This window comes from Lacerta agilis, chromosome 8, assembly GCF_009819535.1.
Source record: "Lacerta agilis isolate rLacAgi1 chromosome 8, rLacAgi1.pri, whole genome shotgun sequence".
NCBI classification, from domain to species: domain Eukaryota; kingdom Metazoa; phylum Chordata; class Lepidosauria; order Squamata; family Lacertidae; genus Lacerta; species Lacerta agilis.
In genome coordinates, this window is record NC_046319.1 from 75691143 (window position 1) to 75715687 (window position 24545).

A 24545-nucleotide genomic window follows, 5' to 3' on the forward strand; every position below is an offset into this window, starting at 1 on the left:
CTCAGCTCAGCCTTTGCAGGCTAGGTTTGGCAGGGATGGCCACCCACATATAGCCTAGAACCACCACACACTTCTTTTGCTCCCTTCTCCCACTGCTGTGTGTCAGAGGAAGAAGCAGCTAAGACATAGATCCTGTTAAGTTTCTCCATGTCCTAAAAGACAAATGCATGCATATGGTACATCACAGGGTTCAAAGCACTTCAGAACAATACCCAAGATATACTTACAGCAATCCTGTAAGGCAAGACAGTATCTTCATATGGTAGTTGAGGGGTGCTGATGTTGAGGGACACTTCACCAAGAAAATGCAGTGAATTTGAGACAGAGCCAAAATTTGAATTGAGGACTTCAAATCATTGCAGCAGGTTGGACTAGATGACCCTTGGTGTTCCTTCCAGCTCTACAATTCTATGATTCTATGTTTCTAGTTTTTATAGTTGCCCCTGAAGAATTATTACACCAAATGTATTGGCAAATTTATCTTATGTGCACGTTTGAGGTTCCCTTTTCCCCTTTCAGTCCTGCATTTTTTACTTTCAGCCCAAATATAAACACTGCAAAATAAGAAGTTAAAACTAGCATCAGTGAAAACAGACTGAAACTGGAGCAGGTATACAATTAAGAGAGGGAGCAAGTTTTCCACAAAAAACAGATTATGCACACAATGTTTGACTACCAACAACAGAAGTGCTGGCACATGCAAATAAAATACATTGGTTTTCAAGAAAGCAGTGCAGAATCCGTCAGAGAGCAAGCCCCAAATTCCTGAACTGAACAGGAATTTATAGCAAGGGGCTCTGAAATGCCATTAACCTGAGCAAAGACCGAACACAAGTGTTACATGCATGCATTGCTGCTATAATCCGATTTAAAGGGGCATTTGATATTGAAAGTGAAATTAACAGCTCCAACTGTCCCTGCTTGAATCAATCACTGCTTTTACATGAGAACCACTTTAATTAAGCCACACAGCCATCTGCAACAAAGCACCATGACCCACAACATATGGGCATTGTGCAACACACACACACACACACACACAATCTCTCTCTCATAATCACTGATTAAGAGCTCTGGGGGCTTCTTGATACACATACAGTATTCTCAGAGTATTCTCCAGCTCCACTTCTAGTGGGGGTGGCTCAGATCATGCAGAGGAATAAGTGCAGCGAACTGCTGTACCAACTGGGAAGGCCATGGCTACTGCAGGATCTGTGTACACATTGCAACTCCTGCATACCTCATGAGACCTTATGGTGAAGGGCGGGCAAGAAATCCAATAAACAAGCAATAAAGCAAAAAGAGCTGCAAGGGAAACTTGATCTACTGACTTCAATGAAACCAGAAAATTGCCTAGCCCAGGGTTTCTTATATGTAGGCACAGACACTGGTTGGCTCCACTGAGTGATACAGGATGTAATTGTGTTGTGACTGTATCTGTAGCCACCAGGCATGTCTACTAGCAGAACAGGGAACTATTGCCTCAATGAAGTCCCACCAACACAAGCAGCATTTCCTTATGGATAGGTGTCACTCTTCATTATAGTTTTAAAACCACATGCTTGTAAAGATGTGTTCAAAAACTAATAGATGGCCACTCTAAACAGTCAGAAACAATTGGGCGGGGGGGGGGGAATCAAGCAGATCTTGCCATTTCTGTTTATTGTGTTTTCTGCCTAAATACCGTAAGTGGGTTGTTGTTTTTTAACACACCACAAACTCGCCATCCTCAACCCAATGCACAACTGAAATGTTTATTATTCTTATTACATTAATTACATTCATATACCGCCCTATACCTGCAGGTCTCAGGCCAGTTCACAAGAAAATAATCACAATATAAAGACACAAAATACATAATAAAATAAATAAAACAAAAACAAGAACAATCCAATAATCCCAACACATTTTAAAAGGGCATTTGATATCAATCAGCCAAAAGCCTGTATCTGGTCTTACAGATACAGACAACTCTAACAGAATACAACATTGTTGATACAATTATGGTCTGCAGCCTCCCACCTTCCCCTACTAAAAAAAACAAAAACACACATTTGACAATAATGTAAAATCATGACCATGGCTTAGTTCAGTTGTAACACAAAACTATGGTTTGGCACCATGAAGACTCTTGTCCTCTGCACTTGCCTTTCATCTTCTCTGCTTCAGCTAGTTAACTTCTGCAGTCAGTTAAGGATTGCTTTTATGTACACTGTTCTGATTATAAGTTTTTCTACATAAAGTAAGTACTGGTGAAAACCAGTTACCGTTGCAGTTACATAAATCAGTAAATTATAGATTGTTTTTTCACCTAAAACCAAGGCTGGAAACCAAATTCCAACCATTACAGTGGTACTTCTGGTTGCGAACGGGATCCGTTCCAGAGCCCCGTTCGCAACCTGAAAGGTCCGCAACCTGAAGTGCCGCGTCTGTGCACGTGCGCGACGCGATTCGGTGCTTCCGCGCATGTGCGTGACATCATTTTGTGCGTCTGCGCAAATTGCCGAACCTGGAAGTAACACGTTCTGGTACTTCCGGGTTCGGCGTGTTTGTATCCCATGACGAACGCAACCTGAAGCAATCATAACCAGAGGTACAACTGTACTGGTTTGTGTGAAAGAGGTAATAAGTAATTGAGGAGTGAGAACATGAAGGGAGCAATGAGAAGGTAAAATAAAGATGCAGCTGTAGTTTGGCTTTATGCATACAGCAATCAAATGTGTGTTCATTCTCCAGTATGCAATATGTTTACTATGGAAATTGCCTAAAAACTATCATTTCAAGTCTTGTCCTACTGGCCAAATGTTAAGGGGTTCATTGAAAGTAATATAATTTATGAGACCACAACTGTTCTGTCACATACACTTTCTCCCCCGTTACCTCTAACTTACCACAAATTAATTTATAAAAATCCACATCTGGTGTGAGCCCATCAAAACTGCTCCCTAGGGGTCTTAGTAGACCACAAGCTGAACGTGAGTCAACATTGTGATGCAGCAGCAAAAGAAAGCTAATGCTATTCTAGGCTGCATCTAGTGTCCTGATCAAGTGAATTTGTGGCAAAGAGGAGACAGAGGAGATATGATAGCCATCTTCAAATATATAAAGGGTTGTCACATGGAAGATGGAACAAGCTTGTTTTCTCCTGCCTCAGATGCTAGAAGCCAAACTAATGGATTTAAGTTACAAGAAAGGAGATTCTGGCTAAACATCAGGAAGAACTTTCTGACAATAAGAGCTGTTCAACAGTAGAACAGACTCCCATGGGAAGTGTTAGAAACTCAGATATATAAGCTAGGCACCAAACAGCTCCTAAAAGCAGAGTTACATTCACCAAAATGGAATGCCTAGTTATCATTTTGGGGCCACACGGTTCAAACGTCCTATTTTCCAAAACAACTTTTTGGTTCCTGAAATTCATTCTGATAACGCAGATAAAATATATCAGATAGAATTCCACAGGATAGGGTATTAGTGTGTGTAAACAGCCGAGATACAAGGATCCCCAGGCATGCACCTCCACATGGTGGAGACCTCAGACACCAAACTGGTGCCCTGGCACCTTTACTTGGTTGCAAGTGGCCAATTGTTGTTGTTCAGTCGTGTCCGACTCCTTGTGACCCCATGGACCAGAGCACGCCAGGCACCCCTATCCTCCACTGCCTCCCGCAGTTTGGCCTAACTCATGCCAGTCGCTTTGAGAACACTGTCCAACCATCTCTTCCTCTGTCATCCTCTTCTCCTTGTGCCCTCCATCTTTCCCAACATCAGGGTCTTTTCCAGGGAGTCTTCTCTTCTCATGAGGTGGCCAAAGTACTGGAGCCTCAACTTCAAAAAGTTGCCAATAGCCAGGTATAAAGTTTGCCAGAAACCTGGCAAATTTTGAGTAGTGATTAACTCTCCTTCCTTGAAGTTTCTTAAGCAGAGGTTGGATGGCTATCTGTTATGTAGGATCTAGTTGAGATTCCTGTATTGCAGGGGGGTTGGACTGTATGAACCTCACGGTCCCTTCCAACTCTGTAGTTCTATGAATCTATGGTAGGTAAGGCAAACCACGCACTTGGGGACAGAAAAATGACCACAGGGTGATTCTCCTTCTCCTAACATCTGTACATCCACCTGGCGTTCCTAACAAAAGTATTTACACATATTTTCCTTTGAGCTCAACAAGTGTAAATGCATTCAAGTTTACTTTCTTAACCTCCATTTATCTCTAAGTATCCACTTATCTCAAAACAAAGGCTTCAGGGAAAGTAAAGAAAAAGTTGGGACAACTTTATATTGCTGTTGAGTGTGCCAATTCAATGGGTGGAATTAAACATCACACTATTAGGATAGTTCTGTCAGTGCAAGCATTTCTCTTTGCCGGATGAAACACTCTTCTCTCTCCTCCCCTACCCCCATGTGCTGTTATGGGGATTCTCCCAACAACCCCTCAAAGACTATGGGAGTGCAGGGGTAGGCAAGCCCCTTGGTGCTAGTGGGACTTGCTGTGTTGACTCCTGCTTGCACAGCTATTAAGTTGACTCTGACCCTATTTCTCAGTTCTGGAAAATCAGCACAGGTATTGTCAAAAAATATCATATGTAAATTTTTAAAATTCCAATACCATCTTGGAAAAACTAGAGCAACTCAGATGCTTTTACAACTGGGGTGAGGGGGTGGGGGGGGGAGAAACCAACAAGAAGGAAAGTGTTTTGGAGGGAGATCAAGAGCTCCCAATGCAAACATACTAATCCAAGGTTAGACAGATCCTTTGCAAAGACCTCTTAAAATGACATACAAAACGTGCAAAAAAAATGTTTTCAACGCACTTGCACAGCATGTATACCTGCAACACAACCCTAACATCATTTGGATGGTGTATACACTTGTGGTATACACCATCCAAATGTACCCATGATGTGCTATCCATAAGAAATCTTAGGATCAGGCTTTTAGATTCCAAGGAATGTGTAACTTGAACAAGCAAAATTAATCAATAAAAATTAAATTCAAAAAAAAGGAATGTGTAACTTGAAAGAGGAAAAAATACACATGTAATAGGACATGCTCAGGAATGAAAAATTCTTACCACCAATGTAACATTATTATCAACCAGGCATCCATAAGCTTTTCAGTCTTGTGCATAATACTACAGTATTCTTCATTATTGAAAAAATGCTCAATGATAATGCATACTCAATAATACTAACTAGTGATATGAATTATCAATAATAATGACACTTCACCATTTAGCTTTTTTTAAAAAAAATAACCGAACCTAGATACTGTGTTTTTAAATTAGACAATGGAGCCATCAAAACTCCACAATGCATACACTATGGCAGTGTTTGGATGCAATACTAAACAATAGTTTAGCACTATAAGAATAAGCCTAATTCAGGCACCCCCAACCTTCGGCCCTCCAGATGTTTTGGACTACAATTCCCATCATCCCTGACCACTGGTCCTGTTAGCCAGGGATCATGGGAGTTGTAGTCCAAAACATCTGGAAGGCCGCAGGTTGGGGATGCCTGGCCTAATTTCTCCCACCCAGGGTCACATGCTTCTTTCTATCCTAGTTACAGGTGGGTAGCCGTGTTGGTCTGCCATAGTCAAAACAAAATCGAAAATTCTTTCTAGTAGCACCTTAGAGCAGTGTTTTTCAACCTTTTTTGGGCAAAGGCACACTTGTTTCATGAAAAAAATCACGAGGCACACCACCATTAGAAAATGTTAAAAAAATTAACTCTGTGCCTATATTGACTATATATAAAATAATTTTTCAATTTTTCCCACGGCACACCAGGCAACATCTCGCGGCACACTAGTGTGCCGCGGAACAGTGGTTGAAAAACACTGCCTTAGAGACCAACTGAGTTTGTTCCTGGTATGAGCTTTCGTGTGCATGCACACTTCTTCAGATACACTGAAACAGAAGTCACCAGATCCTTAAATATAGTGGGGGAGTGGGGAGGGGTATTACTCAGAAGGGTGGTGGGAATGGGTGATAGGCTGATAAGTGTGGAAAACCTGTTGACGACTCTAAACGGCTGCAATTAGTCTTGCAGGGAAAGGCAAGGGGTGAGATGGCTAAAGATGGCTTTGTTATGTATAATGAGATAAGAATCCAATGTCTTTGTTCAAACCAGGTTTCTCCATGGTTTTAAGTTTGGTGATTAGTTGCAATTCAGCCACTTCTCTTTCCAGTCTATTTCTGAAATTTCTTTGTATTAAGACAGCTACTTTGAGATCTTTTATAGAATGTCCTGGGAGATTGAAGTGTTCTCCTACTGGTTTCTCTGTCTTGTGGTTCCTGATATCAGATTTATGTCCATTTATCCTTTGGCGTAGGGTTTGGCCTGTTTGTCCAATATAGAGAGCTGAAGGGCACTGTTGGCATTTGATTGCATACACAATGTTGGAAGATGAGCAATTAAATAGTCCTGAGATGGTGTGTTTGATGTTGTTGGGACCAGTAATGGTGTTATCCGGGTTTATGTGGCAGCAAAGTTGGCATCTGGGTTTATTGCAGGCTCTGGTTACCAGCCTATCACCCATTCCCACCACCCTTCTGAGTAATACCCCTCCCCACTCCCCCACTATATTTAAGGATCTGGTGACTTCTGTTTCAGTGTATCTGAAGAAGTGTGCATGCACACGAAAGCTCATACCAGGAACAAACTCAGTTGGTCTCTAAGGTGCTACTAGAAAGAATTTTCGATTTTGTTCTTTCTATCCTAGTCTCCTCTAGTAGACAGAAAGATGATAAACTTCTGTTTTAGATCAACCACACTTTTAACTATATTGTCCAAGCCCTAAACCATGGTTCATCTTAACCACTGTTAGTGACAAGACAGCTTTATGCTTGAAAGGTTTGCTTGTTTCCATTATCCATAGTTTAGATGAACCAGTTTGTCCAGATTTAGACAACATGGCAAGCTGTGGTTAATCAAAAGCAGAAGGTTCTGTATTTCTATTCAGAGTCTACTCAAAAAATGGGGGGAGTGCAAATTAGTTTGGCATTCTGTCTGAACCAACCCGATAAAAGTCATTTATGCAGGGCTACTCTGTGCTTAGAATATCAGACATGAACCAGGAGCCCCAGATTCAATTCTGTGCTTAGTCACCAATTCAGTGAGTGACCTTGGACACAGTTCAGTACTGCAGCCATAAAATGGGAACATTAGCAGCATGCACCATCTGGGGATGATGGGAATTGTAACCCAAAATATCTTGAGTGCACCAGGTTGGGGGTAGCTGTTCTAGAACTTAGTCTTGACAACTGAAATATGTTCCTGTTCCTGCCTATTGCTTTGTTATTTCCTAGTTCATCTTGTTGTATCGGCTTTCTACTTTTATAGCATGCACTTATTTTTAATTGGATTGCATAGCTTTGTGTTTGTAACCCTTGATCATAAGACGCATTGAGAGCTTTTGGTAGATAAGTGACTAACAAAGATAAAAGGAAATATTCAGTTCTCATACTATAAACCAATTGCCGATCCTGCGAATAAAGGGACTGGCTTGGACAAGTCCAATCCAGCTGTAAGAAGAGAAAAAGGTATCTACAGAAGTTGGAACTTGCTTACCATGACGCCAAGGATCTTTGGGTTCCACAGCCCCAGACACAATGTCTTCATCGGAAGGAAATGTGACACGTTTTGCACCAGGCTTCAGTTTCCCATCATCAGCAGGCAGAGAACCATGGCTTGTTTGGTCATCTTCTGGACTCTCCCCACTTGTTGCTTCCAAGCCTAAACAACAGTTCTGAGAAGAGGAGTCCAATTTTTCCTGCAAACAGTTGTTCTGTTGAGAAAATTTTTCAGCAACCGTAAGGCATTCTCCGGCAGCTGTGGCCAAAGGATTATTATTACAGGCCACCTTATTTGCCAGCGACTCTTCCTGTAGCGGATGGCTCAAAGTCTCTTTCCCAGATGGCTGCAACTGCTCCTCTGCCAGATCACAGTGCTCAGTATCTTTCAAATCCTCCTTTGAAGAACATGCAGTAGAATTGCCCACCATCTCTCTGCCAGGATGGCTCCCTAGCGTGGGAGGGCTGTGCGTGAGGTTTTCTGTATTCTGAAGATGTGCTGAAAAGTCCAAAGCCTCTTGAAGTTTTGTCCCACCTTGACTGCCATCCACTCGAGAGACAGCCCAAGGATCAGAAGCCCTTAGCAGGCCCTCCTCTTCCTTCTGCACAGCAGGAGGTGGCAGCAACAGCATGAGGTGGTCCCCCTCAGCAGCTTTCCCTTGTTGCTGCTGCATGGGGGAGACTTGTACACACTCCATGGCCAGGCAAGCGTGATGGGCTTCTGTCAGGGAGAGCTCTCCTTCTTCCCTTCTCATGGAGTCATTACTGAGGGGTCACCTCCTGTCTCTTTTTCACCTTCCCTCACCTGGCAAGAAAAGGCTCCCAAGGTCTCCAGGCCCTTTCCTCCCAGCAATGGTGCAATGAGACCATGAATGATGAATGGGATCACCTGGAGGAGGATGCAGGGAGGACCCCTGCCTTTTTGGAACAAGAAATAGACCCTTTACTTAGGGTTGGAGGAAAGCAACTGCTATGGCAGCAAGACAAAAAGGGCACTACTTTAACTGGGCTTGGGTCAATTCCTGTGAAGATTTGGCAGGGCACGGAAATATTTTGCTGGTCTGGAAAATGTGGAATGCTCCCTTGCCTGTTATGTTTTTACCCAGTAGGGGTAAACAATGGAGTGTTAGTATACTGGTTGAAGAAGCCGGACTGATTGGAACTAACACCTGCAGAATAGAAAGAGGTCCAACAGAAAATAAACAAAATGGGGCCAACGTCTGTTCCAGAGGCCCAGGAAAGGAAATGCACACGTTCCTTGTGAAAGCAAGAGCTATCGTAACAGGAAACAGTCCCGTTTGAGTAGTGTGGGAGGCTTATGTACATGTAGACTAAAAACACCTGCAGCATAAACAGGAATAGCTGGCAGAAGAGGGATAAAAGGACTAGTGTCAAGCTGGAGGGAAATAAACCTCGCAGCTGCCCCGTTTTTACAGAAACGGGTGCCTGGGTGTGTGTGGTAAGAACCAGAGAGCAATTAATGCCTCACAGGTAAGTAGGGACTCTCTGCCAAGCGTTTAAAAGCAACATGGTAAGTGCCCGCTCTCTTTTTTGGTGTGTGTGTGCTGGGGGTGGGGGGTGGCAAAAGGTATAAATAAACGCTATCCTTTTGGAGGAAAGGCGATGCCTATCAAGATATCTGGGCTAGGGGGTGAGCTAGATAAACCGTGATTAGTAATGGAAAGTCATAAAAAGGCTCTTCGTCGGCTGCTGAGGGGTAAGAGGGCCTTTGCTGATCCTCTGGCTCAGGGCTTTGGTGGTGGTGGTGGCGGCGGCAGGGTCGGACAGAAAGGGGAAGAGGGGAGGGCTGCCTGAGCCGAGGCAAATACGCACCCGGCGAGGCTGCACGGGGGAAGAAGAGAAGAGGGAGCCGGTTCTTGGGTGCCCGCGGGGCTGAAGAGGGAGAGCAAAGGCGCCACACGCTCGGGACCGGCAGGGAGGGACGGTGGAGGGCCGGGCAGGTGCGCGCGCGCGCGAGAGAGAGGCCCGTCCCGAGCGAGCGGCCCCCTTCCGCGCCGCTTCAGCCAGGGACGGACCCGACAGAAGCCTCCTCGTCGTCGTCGTCTTTCGCCGCCGCCGCCAGCAGCGAGTGCGCCAGCGGCCTGCGCATCCGCCGAGGCCCTTTCCACGCGTGCGGGTGGAACAGCCTCCGCGACCACAGGAGCCTCCGCGCGGGGTTTTCCCCTCCCTCGGCTACCCAGCGGCGGTGGCGGCTGTACCTTCGTCCCCCTCAGCAGCGGCGGCTCCTCTGGCAAAACACCCACCTCACGCTCGGAGCCGACAGGATCACGTGCCACCGTTTCCGGCGCTCGGATTGGCGGACCGGCGGACGGCGGTGGTTGTTTTTTTAAAACGCAGCCAACCTTGCCCCCTCCTTTTCTTCCCACACTCACTCTCGGCCCCCACCTTCCCTTTCGCCATGCGACAGCGAGCTGGTTTTCAGCTACGGCACTTTCGACAACAGCTGCCTCAAGTGAGGGGGGCGGGGCGGGATGGGATAAACCTGCCAGTGCGGCTTTGCACGGGGGAACAACAAAAAGTAAATATATTATTATTATTATTAGTCGTGTACGCATCCTCCTGCCCAAGCTGCGAAGAGGGAACTGGAAGGATGGGTGTCCTCGAATGTACTGATCGTGAGAAGGGGAATGGCGGAACACGGAGGGCCTCCTGATCATGACGTAAGGATCACGCGCTTCCCTTTCATCTTTCATCCCACCAATCGCTAGGAGGAGCGGGAGGCGGGGTGCAGGCACATGGGCCAACGTCGCTCGCCGCCGCCTAGGGGCATACAGGGCAGAGTCATAGAGTTCCCAGTCCTCCTATTACCAGAGGGGACCTTTAAAAAAAAAAGACGATAAGGGAAGAACGGCTTGTCGTCCGCTCATAATAATGTATTTCCGGGGAAAGAGGCTGCTTCTTCCTGTCCCGGCCACCAACGTGCTGAGTGCTTTGAGGCCCGCAATTTTGAGCGCAACGGTTTGGGGTTGCCATGACGACTTGAGCGGGACCGAACCAAGGCCTATGCAGGTTAGTCGGTGTTGACTGAATTGTTTCATAACTGAGAGGCAACATTTATGGCCAGAGAGAGGAGCGTCTGTTTTCAAAGAGTTTTTAGCTTAATACAGGATGTGGGAGGAAATTAATGGGCGGAGGGAAGCTGTTAAATTTGAAGTAATGGAAGCGTTTGGGCCTGGCGTCAATACCAGGCGAAGCTCAAGGCTGCTTTCTGGGGAACTCAGTCCTGGAGCGGATCCAGGGGTATCTCTCTCTGCCCACCCCTGACATCACATAGGTCGTAAAGTATGGGATAGGTGGGGGCGGTTCGGGGGAAGTGGCAACTTGGGTTGAGCCAAATTTGGCCCACATACTAGCAATTCCCAACCCCTGTTTTGGACTATAACTCCTACCCTGGTGGCTAAGGCCAGATTATAAACTAACCCATGGAGGGGATGGAGAAATATATTACATGCAGTGCTTTTTTCTTTAAAAAAATGTTTAGGGGTACTCTCATTTTGACTCAAGAAAATCATCATTTAATAGTTCAGTTACAGGCGCTTCAGGTTACAGACTCCGCTAACCCAGAAATAGTACCTCGGGTTAGGAACTTGGCTTCAGGATGAGAACAGAAATCATGCGGTGGCCCCATTAACTAAAGTGATACCTCAGGTTAAGAACAGTTTGTTAAGAACGGACCTCCAGAACGAATTAAGTTCTTAACCCGAGGTACCACTGTACAGTAAATGGACAAAAGTGCAAAGATTTGCAAAAAGGTTAAGGGGTATGTGTACCCCTGTATACCCCCAGAAAAAAGGACTGATTATGCCTATCATATATATGTGTGTGTGTGTGTGTGTGTGTGTGCGCGCGCGCGCGCATGCATATGCATCCCAAGGTGTGTGGTTATTTGCTACGGTGCAATAGGAAACACACATTAATCAAGGCCCATTGTACCCATTTTGTTGGTTAACCTTCATAATAAAATGCTTTCCTCTCGGTTGCTTCTAATACTAAAAAAAAAAGCCTTTAGCTCAAGCTATATAAGAGAGAGGACATGATTCAGTTTTAATATATGTCTGTATTCTTTAAAGTTTAATAGTAAGAATCATGTTATTCAGGTTTCATTTTAATTTTTAATTACAACATAGATCACTTTTATATTATTGATTGGATCTACTCAGCTTCTGATTCTCAAAAGCTCTTCCCACGCTTCCTGGGTCTCTGGTTAATTTATTTTTCTCTTGCCCTGCTCCACATTTGGTATAGTCGCTCACTCTGATGTGTTTTTGATAGTGTGGTTTTTCAGTGTCCGCCCTTTAGCGTTCGTAGCTTCCTTGGATGTCTTAATGACTGGAAGGTGGGGTAAAAGTGTTTAGAGGTGTTTTCTTGCTGTGCTAAGCCTTGCATCCTGTCCAGCCCATTTCATACCTGTAAACTGGAATCCACTCACATGATACTGGCTCTGTCTCTCTACATTACAGTGGTACCTGGGGTTAAGTACTTAATTCATTCCGGAGGTCCATTCTTAACCTGAAGCGTACTTAACGTAAAGCACCACTTTAGCTAATGGAACCTCCTGCTGCCGCTGCGCCGCCAGAGCATGATTTCTGTTCTTAAGCGGAGTTCTTAACCTGAAGCGTACTTAACCCGAGGTACCACTGTACTTACTTTGGAGTGCACTGTTAACTCTGACATCTCTTTCATAAAGCTTCAATGTTGCATCTTAGCTCATTTTCTTACAACCCATATTTCATCTTTTTTAAAAGAAAAACAACACCAACGAAAGCTGTGCAGTTTATTTCACCATTGCATACATTTTTTTAATGGACACAAAAGTAGAAATCTTTGAAAAACTTTCCCCAGTCAAGTGGCCTCCAGATTTTTTGGATTACAACTTTCACCATCCCATTGTAGTCCCAACAACATTGAGTGTGGGTGTGTGCCAGTTTGGAGAAGGCTGACTTAAAACAATGCACTAAAATGCACCATATTCCTGTTGAGTGCTACATTTCTCACCACCACATTCCTCAGAGCTTTTGTCACTTTCCATGCTATGAAGCAGAACTTGAGACCTGCCTTGAGACACCAAGTAGGGACTTAGAAGCAATGACTAGCAAGGTGCTTTTATGATGTATGTAGTTAGAAGCAGGGTGGATAAAAATCAATGATTTTTAAAAAATAGAAATCAGATTTTTTAAAATTTAAATTGGATTTTTAAAAATAAAATGCTTTTGGAGGAAAAATATTTCTAAAGATGGTTTTCTATTTACCGTAAGTTATATTATAGTCCAAATGCTATTCATCAGGAAATAAGGATTTGTTTTTAATTATGTAGCATGAGGCTTTATATGCAATGTTTAAATTTTTAGGTAAATGAATTCCATTAATCCATTTACAATGTCATGCTCTTCCAGAGGTTTCTGTAAGATCATTTGGGGCAGCTTTTCTAATGAGAAGATATTATCACAGATGCTTGGTTTTTGCAGTTCTCAAAAGTGTGAATTTGTGCCTGCAGAGATAACATGCCTTCTCTTCACAGGAAAAATGTTATGAAATAAACATACAGAGTTGAGCAAAAAACTTTAATCCCCTTGTTCCTTTGCAAATTTACATACACAGAATCAACCCCTTACCAAATGCTAAGTTCCAAGAGGTTCAATGAATAGATTGTTTTGAATGGAATAGATTTGCATAAGTAGCTAAGTGTGAAGCAGTAAAAATGAAAGTGCAACCTTGTGAGCAGAATAATCCACAAGTCTTGTGATCTTTGTGTAATCATTGTGCAAGTCAGTAATTTTTGATAAAACCGTAAAAAGTACTCTGAAAATTTATTATTCCAAAAATGAAACCTTCATCTGGTTGTAAATATTAATATTATACCACCAGGAATGAGTCTTTCTGTGAAAAAAAGGATTTAAACCAAGTCTTACTGACTAGTGATTTAAATTGTGATTTAAATCGATTTGATTTAAATCAAATCCACCCTGGTGCTGACTCCCCACCAATAAGATATGGACCAACTGCTCTCTTATGTCAGCCTCTTGCTGTCTTTTTGCCCACACATTTGGTGCAGTAAGGTTTATGATGCCCCTCTGCTTAGAAACAACCCCCAGGGGTATTAGACTCTTAATGCAGGGGTGGAGAACCGTCAGCCCTTCAGGTGCTGCTGGAACACACTTTCTGTCATTCCTGACCAGTGACAGTGACAGCTGGAGCTGATGGAGATTGGATTGGAATCCGCATCCCTGCTGTAAAGTGTTAGGGAGGGCTACATGTTTCACACAACAGCTGCTGGGAGCACACATCTGTCATTTTTTTCACCCAAAATGTCAGTTCCAGCAGAATTGACAACCACTGCTCTCCTCTACCGGATAAGCACTCTGACAAAGAGCTTCTGTTTTAGAGCAGGAGTGGGGGAAACCTGTAGTCCTTCAAGTGTTGTAGGGCCATTGGCTGTGCAGCCTGGGGCCCATGAGAGCTGGGAGTCCAGCAAGTTTGAAGAGCCACAGGTTCCCCATAAAGAATGTGTGAAAAGTCAGCCAGCTCTCCCAAATCATCTTTTCAGGAATGCCTGGTGCTGATTCTCTTTGGTCATGTGAATTCGCCTTTAGTGGCAACCACATCGTCACACAGCTTTCACCTTGGTGTAAGGATGCTCACTGTGACAGACTTGGTAGCTTTCTCATTTATTGTTCAACTAAAGGTCATCACAGTTTAAAACAACAACAACAACAGCTATTCATCCGTATAGAGAAGTTGATGAGGCATGATAAGAATATGAGAATTCTGCCTTGTTGAATCAGAGGCAAGGTACATCTGTCTCGTACAGCAGGCTGGTGATAGCCTTTGCCTGTGCACAGAAGTCCCATTTATCTCATAGCTGAGCCATCTAATCTTCTGGCTGTCCCCACTTCTTGTGTTAGGAAGTTCCATACATTAATTCCATGTTGCCTGAAGAAATACTCGTGACGGTTCCAAGTCCTCTGCTTGGGTTACCTGAGAGGAGGCTTATCCCTGCTCTGTGGTTTCTACCGGCACCCACAGCCCTCCACCACCATGTCCTGATACGTCTTCAGGACCACCATGTCATGTTGGTCCAGGTAGAGCATAGCGATGGGGCTGAGGTCCGTCGGGACGCAGCACGCCTTGGGCACCCTGGAGTTCACCGAGCTCAGCATGGTCTGCACCACAGCGTGGCTGGAGGAGTTCATGTGGTCGGCCAGTGGGAACCGGCACTCCCCGGAGCAGTAGAAAGCATGGTAGCCGCTGGGGGCAACTATCCAGTCGTTCCACCCAACCTCCTTGAAATCCACAAACAGGCGGTGCCTCCGGCACCTTGTGCTGGCTTTGGCCTTGGGCTTCAGGCCTTTGCGTTTGCTGCGGGAGGCTGGCCCCTTGGGGGCTCTTCGGCCTCCCTTCTGGGTTAGCCCACCCGGCTGGCTCCTGCTTTGTCTCTTCCCACGAGTCAAAGGCTGCCCCCTCCGGTCGTGACTGTAGGTGACCAGCAAAGGCCTTTCTAGAGCCCACTGGGCCTCCTCTCCAGGAGACCGCCTTGCGCGAAGCGGAGCCTGGTGCTGATGAAGCTCATGGCTGCCGTTGGGGCGCTCCACCTCAATGAGAAACCCAAGGTGGCGCCTCTGGCCCTCTGCCCTCTGGAAAGCAGCAGTCACGTCAAAGCTCTCCCACTTGGGCTGCTTGGGAGCCAAGAATTTGTGAGCCAGGAGGAGACTGCTCTTGTTTCCGGAAACAGGTAGGGGGCCCATTGCGTGGTATATGTTGACGTGGAAACCCCTGCTTTCCTTCTGTGAGTGGTACAGGCGCAGCTCCAGGGCTGTCAGCTCCTCTTCCACAGGCAGCAAGGTGAGGTTGAACAGGAAGTAGAATGAACCATCTACGGCTTCAGGGGTGTTTTCCAGATCCTCTAGATGTGAAACAGAAGCCGGAAAGGGATTGAGGTCTGAGTGTTTGGGACTGGTGTGGGGAACCTTTGGCCTTGCAGATGTTGCTGAACTACAGCTCCCATCGCCTCTGGCCATGGGCCATGCTTGCTGGGTCTGGTGGGAGTTGTAGTTCAGCAACATTCACAAAGGTGGTCCATGCCAGGACTGCAGGAATTGCCTTCTTGCCAATTCTTGCCATCTGGCCCACTCTGTGTTTTGCCCCCTGCATCCAGCCAGGTGCTTCTAAGAAGCTCCCAAGCAACAGCTGTTCCCTGTCAATTGTCTCAAAGTTATTCTCCTAAATTTTTAAAATAAAAGAAAATACTTACTTGTGGCTATGCAGTGTGTTGCACTTTCTTCTTAGACTGTTTTTGGGGTTGTTTTTTTTAAGAATCAGAACCGTATTTTAGCATCTCTTTCTGTGAAGTGACATGTCTTTGCCTGAAGTGCATGCAGGGTTCCTGGCTCTGCTGATAACGCAAGCGCCTCTTACCCTGTGTGACCCTGTAGGTGGCGCTATAACCCAAGGCAAATCATACACCTCCCAAAACCCAAGAGGAAAAAAGAAGAGAGATTCCTTAAGTAAGCAGAGCATGGGAGCATTCTTGAAATATCTTGGCATTAGGGAGCTTTGCTTTCCTTCCTCCTCGATGAAGCGTGTTTGACCCTCAGAGTCAGAATCTGAATTATAGAGTTGGAAGGGACCACAAGGGTCATCTAGTGCAACCCCCTGCAGTGCAGGAATCTTTCAATGTGGGGCTTGAACCCACAACCCTGAGATTAAGAGTCTTGTGCTCTGCCAACTGAGCCTTCTACCAGGTCAGGCTATTTGTCAGCCTCTTATTGTCAGCTGTGGCTGGCAGTGGCTCTCCAAGGACCGGGGCAAACAGAGGGGCTTTCCTCTAAACTGGGGGTGTCAAGGATTGAACTTGGGACCTTCTGCATGTAAAGCAAGGTTTCTGCCCGCTGAGCTACGTCTGTTTCCCTTTACACAGTGTGGCCGCTTATCTACAGCTTTCCACCTCCTTCATCCCTGTCCCTGGGTCCTGGTTTTGTTCAGTCACTTGAGGGATGCGGAGCCTGTGGCTGTCCCTAGTTGGACTCCAGCTCCCATCAGCCCCTGCAGCTGGCATGGCCAATGTTCAGGGAGATGTAGTCTAGAAACTTCGGGGGGGGGGGGGGCTGAGCTAAGTTTCCCCACTTTTCTCCCCTCTGCTGCTACCCCAACCAATTTTTCAAGGTCCCAGCCGCCCCAACTGCCCAGACGTGAAATTTGAAGGTGGACGTGGCAATCACAAGCTCACCAACATGGTGGAAGGTGCGGATGGTGTTGGCTCTCCCGGCTTGTTCCTCCAGGAAGGGAAGCTCTGTGTCTTTGAGGGAGGAGGGAGCCTTCCCCAAGCAGAACTGGTACAGATCCAGAAGATATTGGGGGACCACGAGCCCCGCCCTCGGCTCTGGGCGCCGTTGCAAGCCCAGGCGTCTCAGCAGGATGGTTTGGAGGGCTTGGATCGGGACCTGCTTTGAGGAGTCATGCTCGCCAGCAGTTCCTGGAGAGGCCGCTAGGAGGCCTCCAGATCTCCAGAATTCAAGAGGTATAAGCAGGAGCACCAAAACAGCCAAGTTACCAGAAACCATTGTGGAACTGGGGAAAGCAGAGGGGAGACAAAGACATGGTTGGTGAATGTGGCTTGTAGGCAGAATTGGATTTCCTGGGTTGTTGTTTTTCCCTTTTGCTCTCCACTCCCCCCCCCCCAAAACAGAGAATCAAAGAATGCATTTAACTTGGGATATGTATACTGTTAATTAAAGTTAAACTATAGTTAAAGGAAGCCAGTTGAAAAGCTGGGTTGCCTTTTTTAGCGTCGTGCCCCCTGCTGGTAGTGGGGAGAATTACCCCATGCTGTGCATCAGTATAATTTGGTGTAGTTCAGTCAATTCCGTGGCATGAGGATATAGCCTCAGAGAGTGTATGCATGTTAAATTTCTCCCAGACGATCTCTGCAGGATGCTGCAGGCAAGTTGCTAGCAGAGGTCTTAGTGAGTACGAAAGAAGCCTGAAGAAAGAAGCCTCTGCTGAGACTTTTGAACGGAGCAAAACCCTGGGGAGTTCAGATCCTTTTATTTTTATCAAGTGCACATTTTGCTTTGCAAAAGGGTTTCAGCGCCAAAAAAAAAAAAAATGTGTTGCGAGAAGGCTGAGGGGCTTCTTGGAGCAAGCGAGTTAGGTTATTGAGAGTGATGTGTGCTGCGTTTTTTGTTTTTGTTTCAAGATCATGTCTTTTGCCTTTGAAGGAATTCTGTGGTAGATAAGAGAAAGTCCTGGCCTTTGTTAATGTTTTGGCATCCCTGCTCTTCCTTGATCTTCCGTTTGCCTAGGCTTGGGGTGGGCAATCATGCCTGGTGCCTCACTCACCTTCCCAATAGCTTACCACAGAGGAAGTCATCCTCTGTCATCCATAAAATTGTAGAGTTGGAAGGGTCTGCGAGGATCATCTAGTCCAACCCCCTGCAATGTAGGAATCTCAACTAAAGAACCCCTGGCAGATGGCCACCCAGTCTCTGTTTTGAAACCTCCAACGTAGGAAAACCCACCAATGAAGGAGAGAAACTGAGGCACAGAGAACTTGCCATATAACACCCATGAAATGGGCACAATTTGCTACAGGCTGACACCTGCGACTAGCCTTGACCATAAGCACTCATGTCAGCTGTACCCCGGAGATTGCATAAGCCCTTTGATGAATGTGGGAAGATTCTGGCACAGTGGCTGTAGCCTTGCCCTCAACGTGGCACCATGCACTAGTTGGGTGGAGACCGGGTGGGGCTTCTGCCAGAGGTGGGCAGGCAGACTGGCAGTGGGCGGAGCTTCTTGTGAGGGCATCTTGCTGCTCGATGCTATCTTGAGACACCCTCTTCACCAAGCTCCGGTTAATACATGTAAAATTAGCAGAGCAAGCAAGGGCCCATAAGAGCCCTCTAAGCATGTCCACAAGGGGGGTAGTATTGCTTTTCTGGAGTGTTGTTGACAGTGTGGATGTCCCACCCACCCCCCTCGCCCCGCTCAGAAGTACTTACTTGCAAAGGTTGAGGCTGTTGGCAAGCATCCATTTTCCCCACTCCTGCAAATCCAGCAGCTTTTCCTTGCCGTTAGGTCTCTCCCAACCTTGCTGCTGCTTCTCTCAGGTCCCCAAGCCAGGGAGCAGCCCGCACTGCCCCATGGCCACCCCACTTCTCCCCAGCGACCTCCGTCCTCCTGCTTCCCTCACTCAGCAAGTGAGCCAGAGGCCGGCAGCTTCCCGGCTCTTCTCCAGAGTGCTGGGGCTCTGCCCACCCTGCCTGTGGAGGTGCCGTCCTCGCTGCCTTCAGGATGTGATGTCAACCAGGCCAGGAGGCCCAGCCAGAACAAACAAGTTTGTTGTGAGTTGTCGCCTCTTCGCTCTCTCCAGCACAGCACGGTGGCCCATTTTCTGGACTCGCCACTCGCTTCGGCCCTGCCAGGAAGGCGAGAGAGCTATGCCAGCTCTGATCCCAGGTGGGGAACAGGAGGCGACTTGCATCTCCACCCCAGAAAATTTTGGGACATCTGCTTCACCAGTAAACAGTTGGGCCAAGGACACGAGGTGGCCAAATTTGGCCAACTCTTCATCTCTCCCCCCCCCCCGGCCCAGTTAGCAACAAGGCCTTCAAAAACACCCAGAAAGTGCTGCTACCATACGCTGTTTGAAGGCCGACCCTTCCAGTCTGACATTTGGGCTGCCTACTACGTGGAGCTGACATTCATCAACCTGCTACTAATAAGACACACTGAAAAGCAGGGACAGGTCACCCACCCAGACGCTTCGCTTGGCACAGGGCTAGTTTCACAGCGTTTGTGCTGGCAGCCCAATTTACAAGCCTGCAAAGTCAATGCAGGCTTTTACACTGCAGCTTTGACTGCCCCCCTCCTCCTCCTTCAAAGTAACACGTGCGATTATTCTCGGGTCATGTTCAAACAGAAGCTGGTGCCGTCCCAAAGGCAGGAGCCTCGCCAGAAAAACAGCCAACCCGCCCCCTCCCCAGGCCCCCTTCTTCCTGGCGTGCTGCCCAGGAGTGCAGGAGATCTGGGCCAGGTCCTTATCAGGCCAGAGGAGGAGAGGGCTTTCAGGGGCCGGCGCTTCCTCCGCCACCAGACAGCACGCGCCGGGAACGAGCTGTCTGTGGAAAGAGCGCGTCAACAGGGCCTGAGGAGGAAGCGCTGCGGTCATCGCCCAGGGCAGACTCTCGGAACAAACACACCGTGCAGGAATGTGGCTTCGTTGGGGACCTGGGCGAGGGGTTGGGGAGAGGTAATCTCCAGCAAGGCTGAAGCGTGCGGTATTCCCTCCCAGAAGCCTAAGCTGGAAAAAGGTCTTGGCTGCAGGGGCACATTAAGCTGGATTGAATGCGTAGCAGTTCAGCTGCTCTTTCCAAAGGCAGAATTACATTTCCTTAAGCTGGAGGTGTGCAGTATAATGGCTGCTTTAGTTGAGATCCCTGCATTGCAGGGGGTCGGACTAGATCACCCTTGGGGTCTCTTTCAACTCTACAGTTCTGTGATGCCTTTTCTTCATGCTCATGCTGGGGACTCTGACCACTAAGCAAGCCACCGTCATTCCCGAGCAGCAGCTTGTGCTTTGAGTCCACCACTCAGCGAAGGACAGACTATTGGCCCGTGTCTCGGACTGGGTGGGGAGGGGGTGGCCCGGGAAGCCGGGTCCAGAATTTTCATGTTACACAGCCCGCAAAGATGAGCTGTCTACTCACCGAGGATGCGTGTTATGGGGTAGCCGTGTTATAGTCCCCACCCCGTTAAGAAAAAAAGTCTTAGAAGGGCTGCATGTGTCTCACCCGGGAATTGTCCGGATGAAGGCATTGGCCCGTAGCTATGTGTGGTGGCCAGGCATAGATGCGGAGATAGAGGGTTGGGTGAAACGTTGCGAGCCCTGCCAGGTCTCCCGGCCGGATCCACCCAAGGCTCCAGTACAGTCCTGGGAGTCCACACAGTCCCCATGGTCCCGGGTGCACGTGGACTTCGCGGGGCCTTTTCAGGGCCAACTCTTCCTAATAGTGGTCGACTCTCAGTCCAAGTGGCTAGAGGTGGTGCCAACCTCAACCGTGTCCACGAGAGCAACTATAAACGCGCTTAGGAAGCTATTTGCAACACATGGCTTGCCAGACACACTGGTGAGTGATAATGGGACTGCTTTTACTTCGGCGGAATTCAAAGAATTTGTAACAAAGAATGGAATCCGCCACATTCGTTCCGCTCCTTTTCACCCAGCCACTAATGGCCAAGCTGAACGCATGGTCCGTACTACCAAAGACGCACTTAGGCGCATAGTGCATGGTGACTGGACTCTCCGGTTAGCGGAGTTCTTATTAGCCCAACACACCAGGAAAATTCTGCTGGAGCTTCCATGATAACGTGGTCCATTTGAACCATGGGAAGGTTTCCTCTGGCGCTCGAGTTGAAAAATTCGGAGCTTTTTGTCTCCTACCAGGTGGTTCAGAGAGCATGCTGAACCTGTATGTGTCCTGGCTACTCACTTGAATGGCTTTGGAAGAGGATGGAGTAGATTCATGGAGTGTGTCACAGCACTGTCAGGCAAGGAATGTCCAGAATGAGGAGTTAACTCTTTATTGTCAAAAGTACAATTATAAGTTGGGGAAAGGCATGTCCACCCATGCTACCTCCCTCAACTATGCCCGGTTTACACCCGATGAGGCAGTTGCTGCAACAGAGAGCCCTTGCCCCCAGTTTATGTATATTTCCTACCCGAGTTTTGCACTGGCAGGTGCAAACTATGCTTGTGTGTAGCCTGCTTCTGCTCCTCCCACTTCAATCCTCTTCTAGTCCTGGGACCCAGAGGGCAGAGATGCGGTAGGTAGCCTCATCTGAGGACAGGCAGCCCTCTTGCAATCACACCCACGGCAGAGATATGACAGGACCTCACCTGGTGGCAACTGACTCGAAGGAGGCAAGACTGGCGTGGCGAATTGGGCAGAAAGGCAGCAGAAGGGCTGCTCTGTGGCTGGGTCCTTTGAGCCTAGAGGACTCTGAATCGTGCTGCTTTCTCCCAATGTTAGTGCGTACTGCCCTGCCTTTTTGGAGTCGATCCTCCTTTTGGGGCACATCTGCACTAAAAACCCAACAGAGGTGAACTGTCACAGGTTTCCTGTTGCAAGGAACTTCTGGAATTCAGAATCGACCCTGGGATTAACCGCCTCTTCTTCAAGCTACCGTCCACCAGGGATGCTGTAGAGAGGAAGCAGTCACATTAAGCTGAAAATTCATTTTAGGTAACCAGCAGAGGCTAGGCTTGGCTAAAAGTCTAAGGCTCTGGATTCAGCAGCATCCATTTCTGGCCCAGGCCAACCCCTCTCGCTCTCCTCCTTGCACCAGAGTTGTCCTTGGCTGCTGGTGGCTGTTTCTCCAGCTCGCTGTGCAAAACATCCTCTTCGCCGCTGACCCTGGGCTTGGCCGGCCGCCACAGAGGATGTTGGCACAGTGAGGGAGCGTCAAGTTGGTGCCGCCACCGTCCAGAGGGGAAAACAGGCTGTCCTCGTGCAGCAGCACTTCCTGTTTACAGGCCCCCATAAGCCTGTGCTTAACCCTCTGCTGCCTGAAGACCAGCAGCCTTGGCTGCTGCAGCGGGCAAAGAGTTCCCAGCTGGCAAGAGTTCTGCCCTTGGCACAGGGCAGAAGTGACCCAAAATTCCAAGTCAGCGGCTCACCTCTCCCCTAAATCTACAGCACAGGGTGGGAATTATTTTTCATTCTCTTATGGGCAACCGGGGTGGGGTGGGGCCGAGCAGCCTTGCTGCATACCAGTGGTGGGTGGGGCCAGAGACAGAACTGGGCAGAGCAATGGGTGGGACTTTTCCTTTTGTACAGTGTGCTACATTCCAGCTGTGGGGAGGTCAGAGGTTTTCTTGCAAGAGGCTTCATCACCATTGTAGGACACAGTCCAGGCAGGCAAAAGCACTTTAGGGGCAAGGCTGACAGAAGAGAGTAGCCTGGAAGGAGACGTAGGGGCTGGAAAGCTGCCTTTGCTTGAGGTTCCCAACCTACCACCCACCTGGAACAAAACCTAGAGCTAGTTGCCTTCAACCTTCTCACACCCCGTGACCTGCATTTAACTCAAAACACACATTTGGAGACCCGCTTCTTGAATCTTCTATTTGCACAGTGGTAGCGCTCCTGTTGCGACCCACCTGGAATCAACCAGTTGAAGACAGGATGTGAAATTTGTGGCCATCTTGATTAGACGTGAGAAATCCGAACATTAAGGCCACGGGACCTAGAAATCTTTGTAAGTCTGAGGTTTTTTCTCTCTCCCGGCGCCAAATCCTAAGGTTCCTTGAGCACATAAGCTTTTCTTTAAATATTAAAATGGGTTTATACCTCTCGTGATTATGGAACACAGCAACAAGAGCAAAAAAATCCTGCAGTCTGTTTCAAACAGCTTAAACTATGGAAGGAACTTGGTCTGCTCAGCAAGGCGAATGGGAGGGCAGAATGTATTCTAAGCCATAGGAGCACCTACCTCCTGAATTATTCCTTAAGAGTACCTAATGCTGTTGACACAAACAAGGCGCCATTTGTATAACATATTTCTCTTTGCCAGCAGGGGTGCACAATGAAGGTGCCAGTTGTGGTCATCCGCCTGCCTCATGGACCCGACGGGTCAAGCCGCGGCTTCGATCCCAACTCTCCCCGTTTCCAGGCCCTTGGTCCTGCCAGCCTCTCCTCTGGGAGCACAGCAGACCTAGAGCAGGAGCAGCGAAGTCGTGTGACGCTTCGAGAACGCTACCTGCGCAGCCTCTCGGCCATGGCTGGACGGCCCGTCAGATTCACCATGTACGAGAGGGTCAAGGTCGCAGCTTTGTTTGGAGCGTCCGACATCGACATCCTGAATTTCCAGGTCTCCGAGCTACAGACTCCACTAGGGATACAGAGAGAAGCGCTGCTCCGATGTTCGGACATCATCGCATACTCCTTTGAGCTTTGACAGCTCTGCCTTTTTACTATTAAATCACCTTTTATAAGCAAGTGTTCAGATTGCTTTGTGAGTTGCAGAGAGTAGGCTCGGGTCATTCATAGCAGACATGTCCAGCAGGCTATGACAAATTAAGAAATGAGTTTGAACTGCAGAGGCGGCTGCCTGCTACATCTCTGCATGATTCACTGTTCTGCATGCACTGCCTCCCACTCAGATTCTGGGTCTGTCTTGCAAGTAGGAGCTGTTAACAAAATGTCACAGTATGAAGTGCTGCACCCCACCGTTCTCCTGTTTTGTTTCCCCAGTATTGCCAACATTACAAGCTGCAATTTTTGCTGTTTCAGGGGTCTCCCCCTAGGCCTGCTAATCCCTCCTTCTTGTGGGCAGCCCCATTTTAACTACACTAGCAATGACGCAGCGTTAACATTGTAGAGGGAGTTATTCTCTCATGCAATAAAGCATAGCAATACAGCAAATGCTGATTCAGCAGCTGCTTCTAAACGAATGGCAGGACTTAAAACCTTGCCTCTCTCATCCCTGGAGGGATGGCAGTTGGCTGCAGATGCTTGGTGCTGGATCAGGTCAGCGGTTCGAATCCCTGCAACGGAGTGAGCTCCCGTTATTCGGTCCCAGCTCCTGCCAACCTAGCAGTTCAAAAGCACGTCAAAGTGCAAGTAGATAAATAGGTACCACTCTGGCGGGAAGGTAAACGGTGTTTCCATGTGCTTCTCTGGTTCGCCAGAAGCGGCTTAGTCATGCTGGACACATGACCCAGAAACTGTCTGCAGAAAACACCAGCTCCCTTGGCCAGTAAAGCGAGATGAGCGCCGCAACCCCAGAGTCGTCCACGACTGGACTTAATGGTCAGGGGTCCCTTTACCTTTAGCAGTACCAGGGAAATCCTCAGCTGCTTCGGCTCAGATGAAAGTGAATTAAGAGGCCTTTTTTAACATGCATTGCAGCTCAGTTCAGGCTCACACATAGGCTCAACTTTTTGTGTTTATCC

At 47.6% G+C, this 24545-nt stretch overlaps 3 protein-coding genes across 4 annotated transcripts in view; 1 reads left to right on the forward strand and 2 right to left on the reverse strand.

The window, feature by feature from the left end:
• PPP1R37 (protein phosphatase 1 regulatory subunit 37) overlaps positions 1 to 9370 on the reverse strand; it is a 47177-nt gene extending 37807 nt beyond the window's left edge. The window contains 1 exon segment of the mRNA XM_033158386.1: positions 7575 to 9370. Within this exon segment, the coding sequence (XP_033014277.1) occupies positions 7575 to 8331 (757 nt within the window). The 5' untranslated portion in view covers positions 8332 to 9370.
• A 1096-nt stretch (positions 9371 to 10466) lies between these two features.
• Positions 10467 to 23589, forward strand: GEMIN7 (gem nuclear organelle associated protein 7). 2 transcript variants are annotated; one of them, XM_033158384.1, is made up of 2 exons: positions 10467 to 10606; positions 23165 to 23589. In XM_033158384.1, exons 1-2 carry the CDS (start codon positions 10469 to 10471, stop codon positions 23546 to 23548), a joined length of 522 nt encoding a protein of 173 aa, XP_033014275.1. In that variant the 5' UTR covers positions 10467 to 10468; the 3' UTR covers positions 23549 to 23589. The 2 variants fall into 2 exon arrangements, with proteins under 2 accessions (XP_033014275.1, XP_033014276.1); XM_033158385.1 differs by having other exon boundaries at positions 10468 to 10606; positions 23168 to 23589.
• Positions 13570 to 19097, reverse strand: LOC117051742 (bone morphogenetic protein 4-like). The gene is made up of 3 exons (XM_033158383.1): positions 18595 to 19097; positions 16821 to 17161; positions 13570 to 15497 (listed from the first exon to the last, which is right to left on the reverse strand). The coding sequence occupies exons 1-3, from the start codon at positions 18621 to 18623 to the stop codon at positions 14605 to 14607; spliced, it is 1263 nt and encodes a 420-aa protein (XP_033014274.1). The 5' UTR covers positions 18624 to 19097; the 3' UTR covers positions 13570 to 14604.
• Positions 23590 to 24545: the final 956 nt, after the last annotated feature.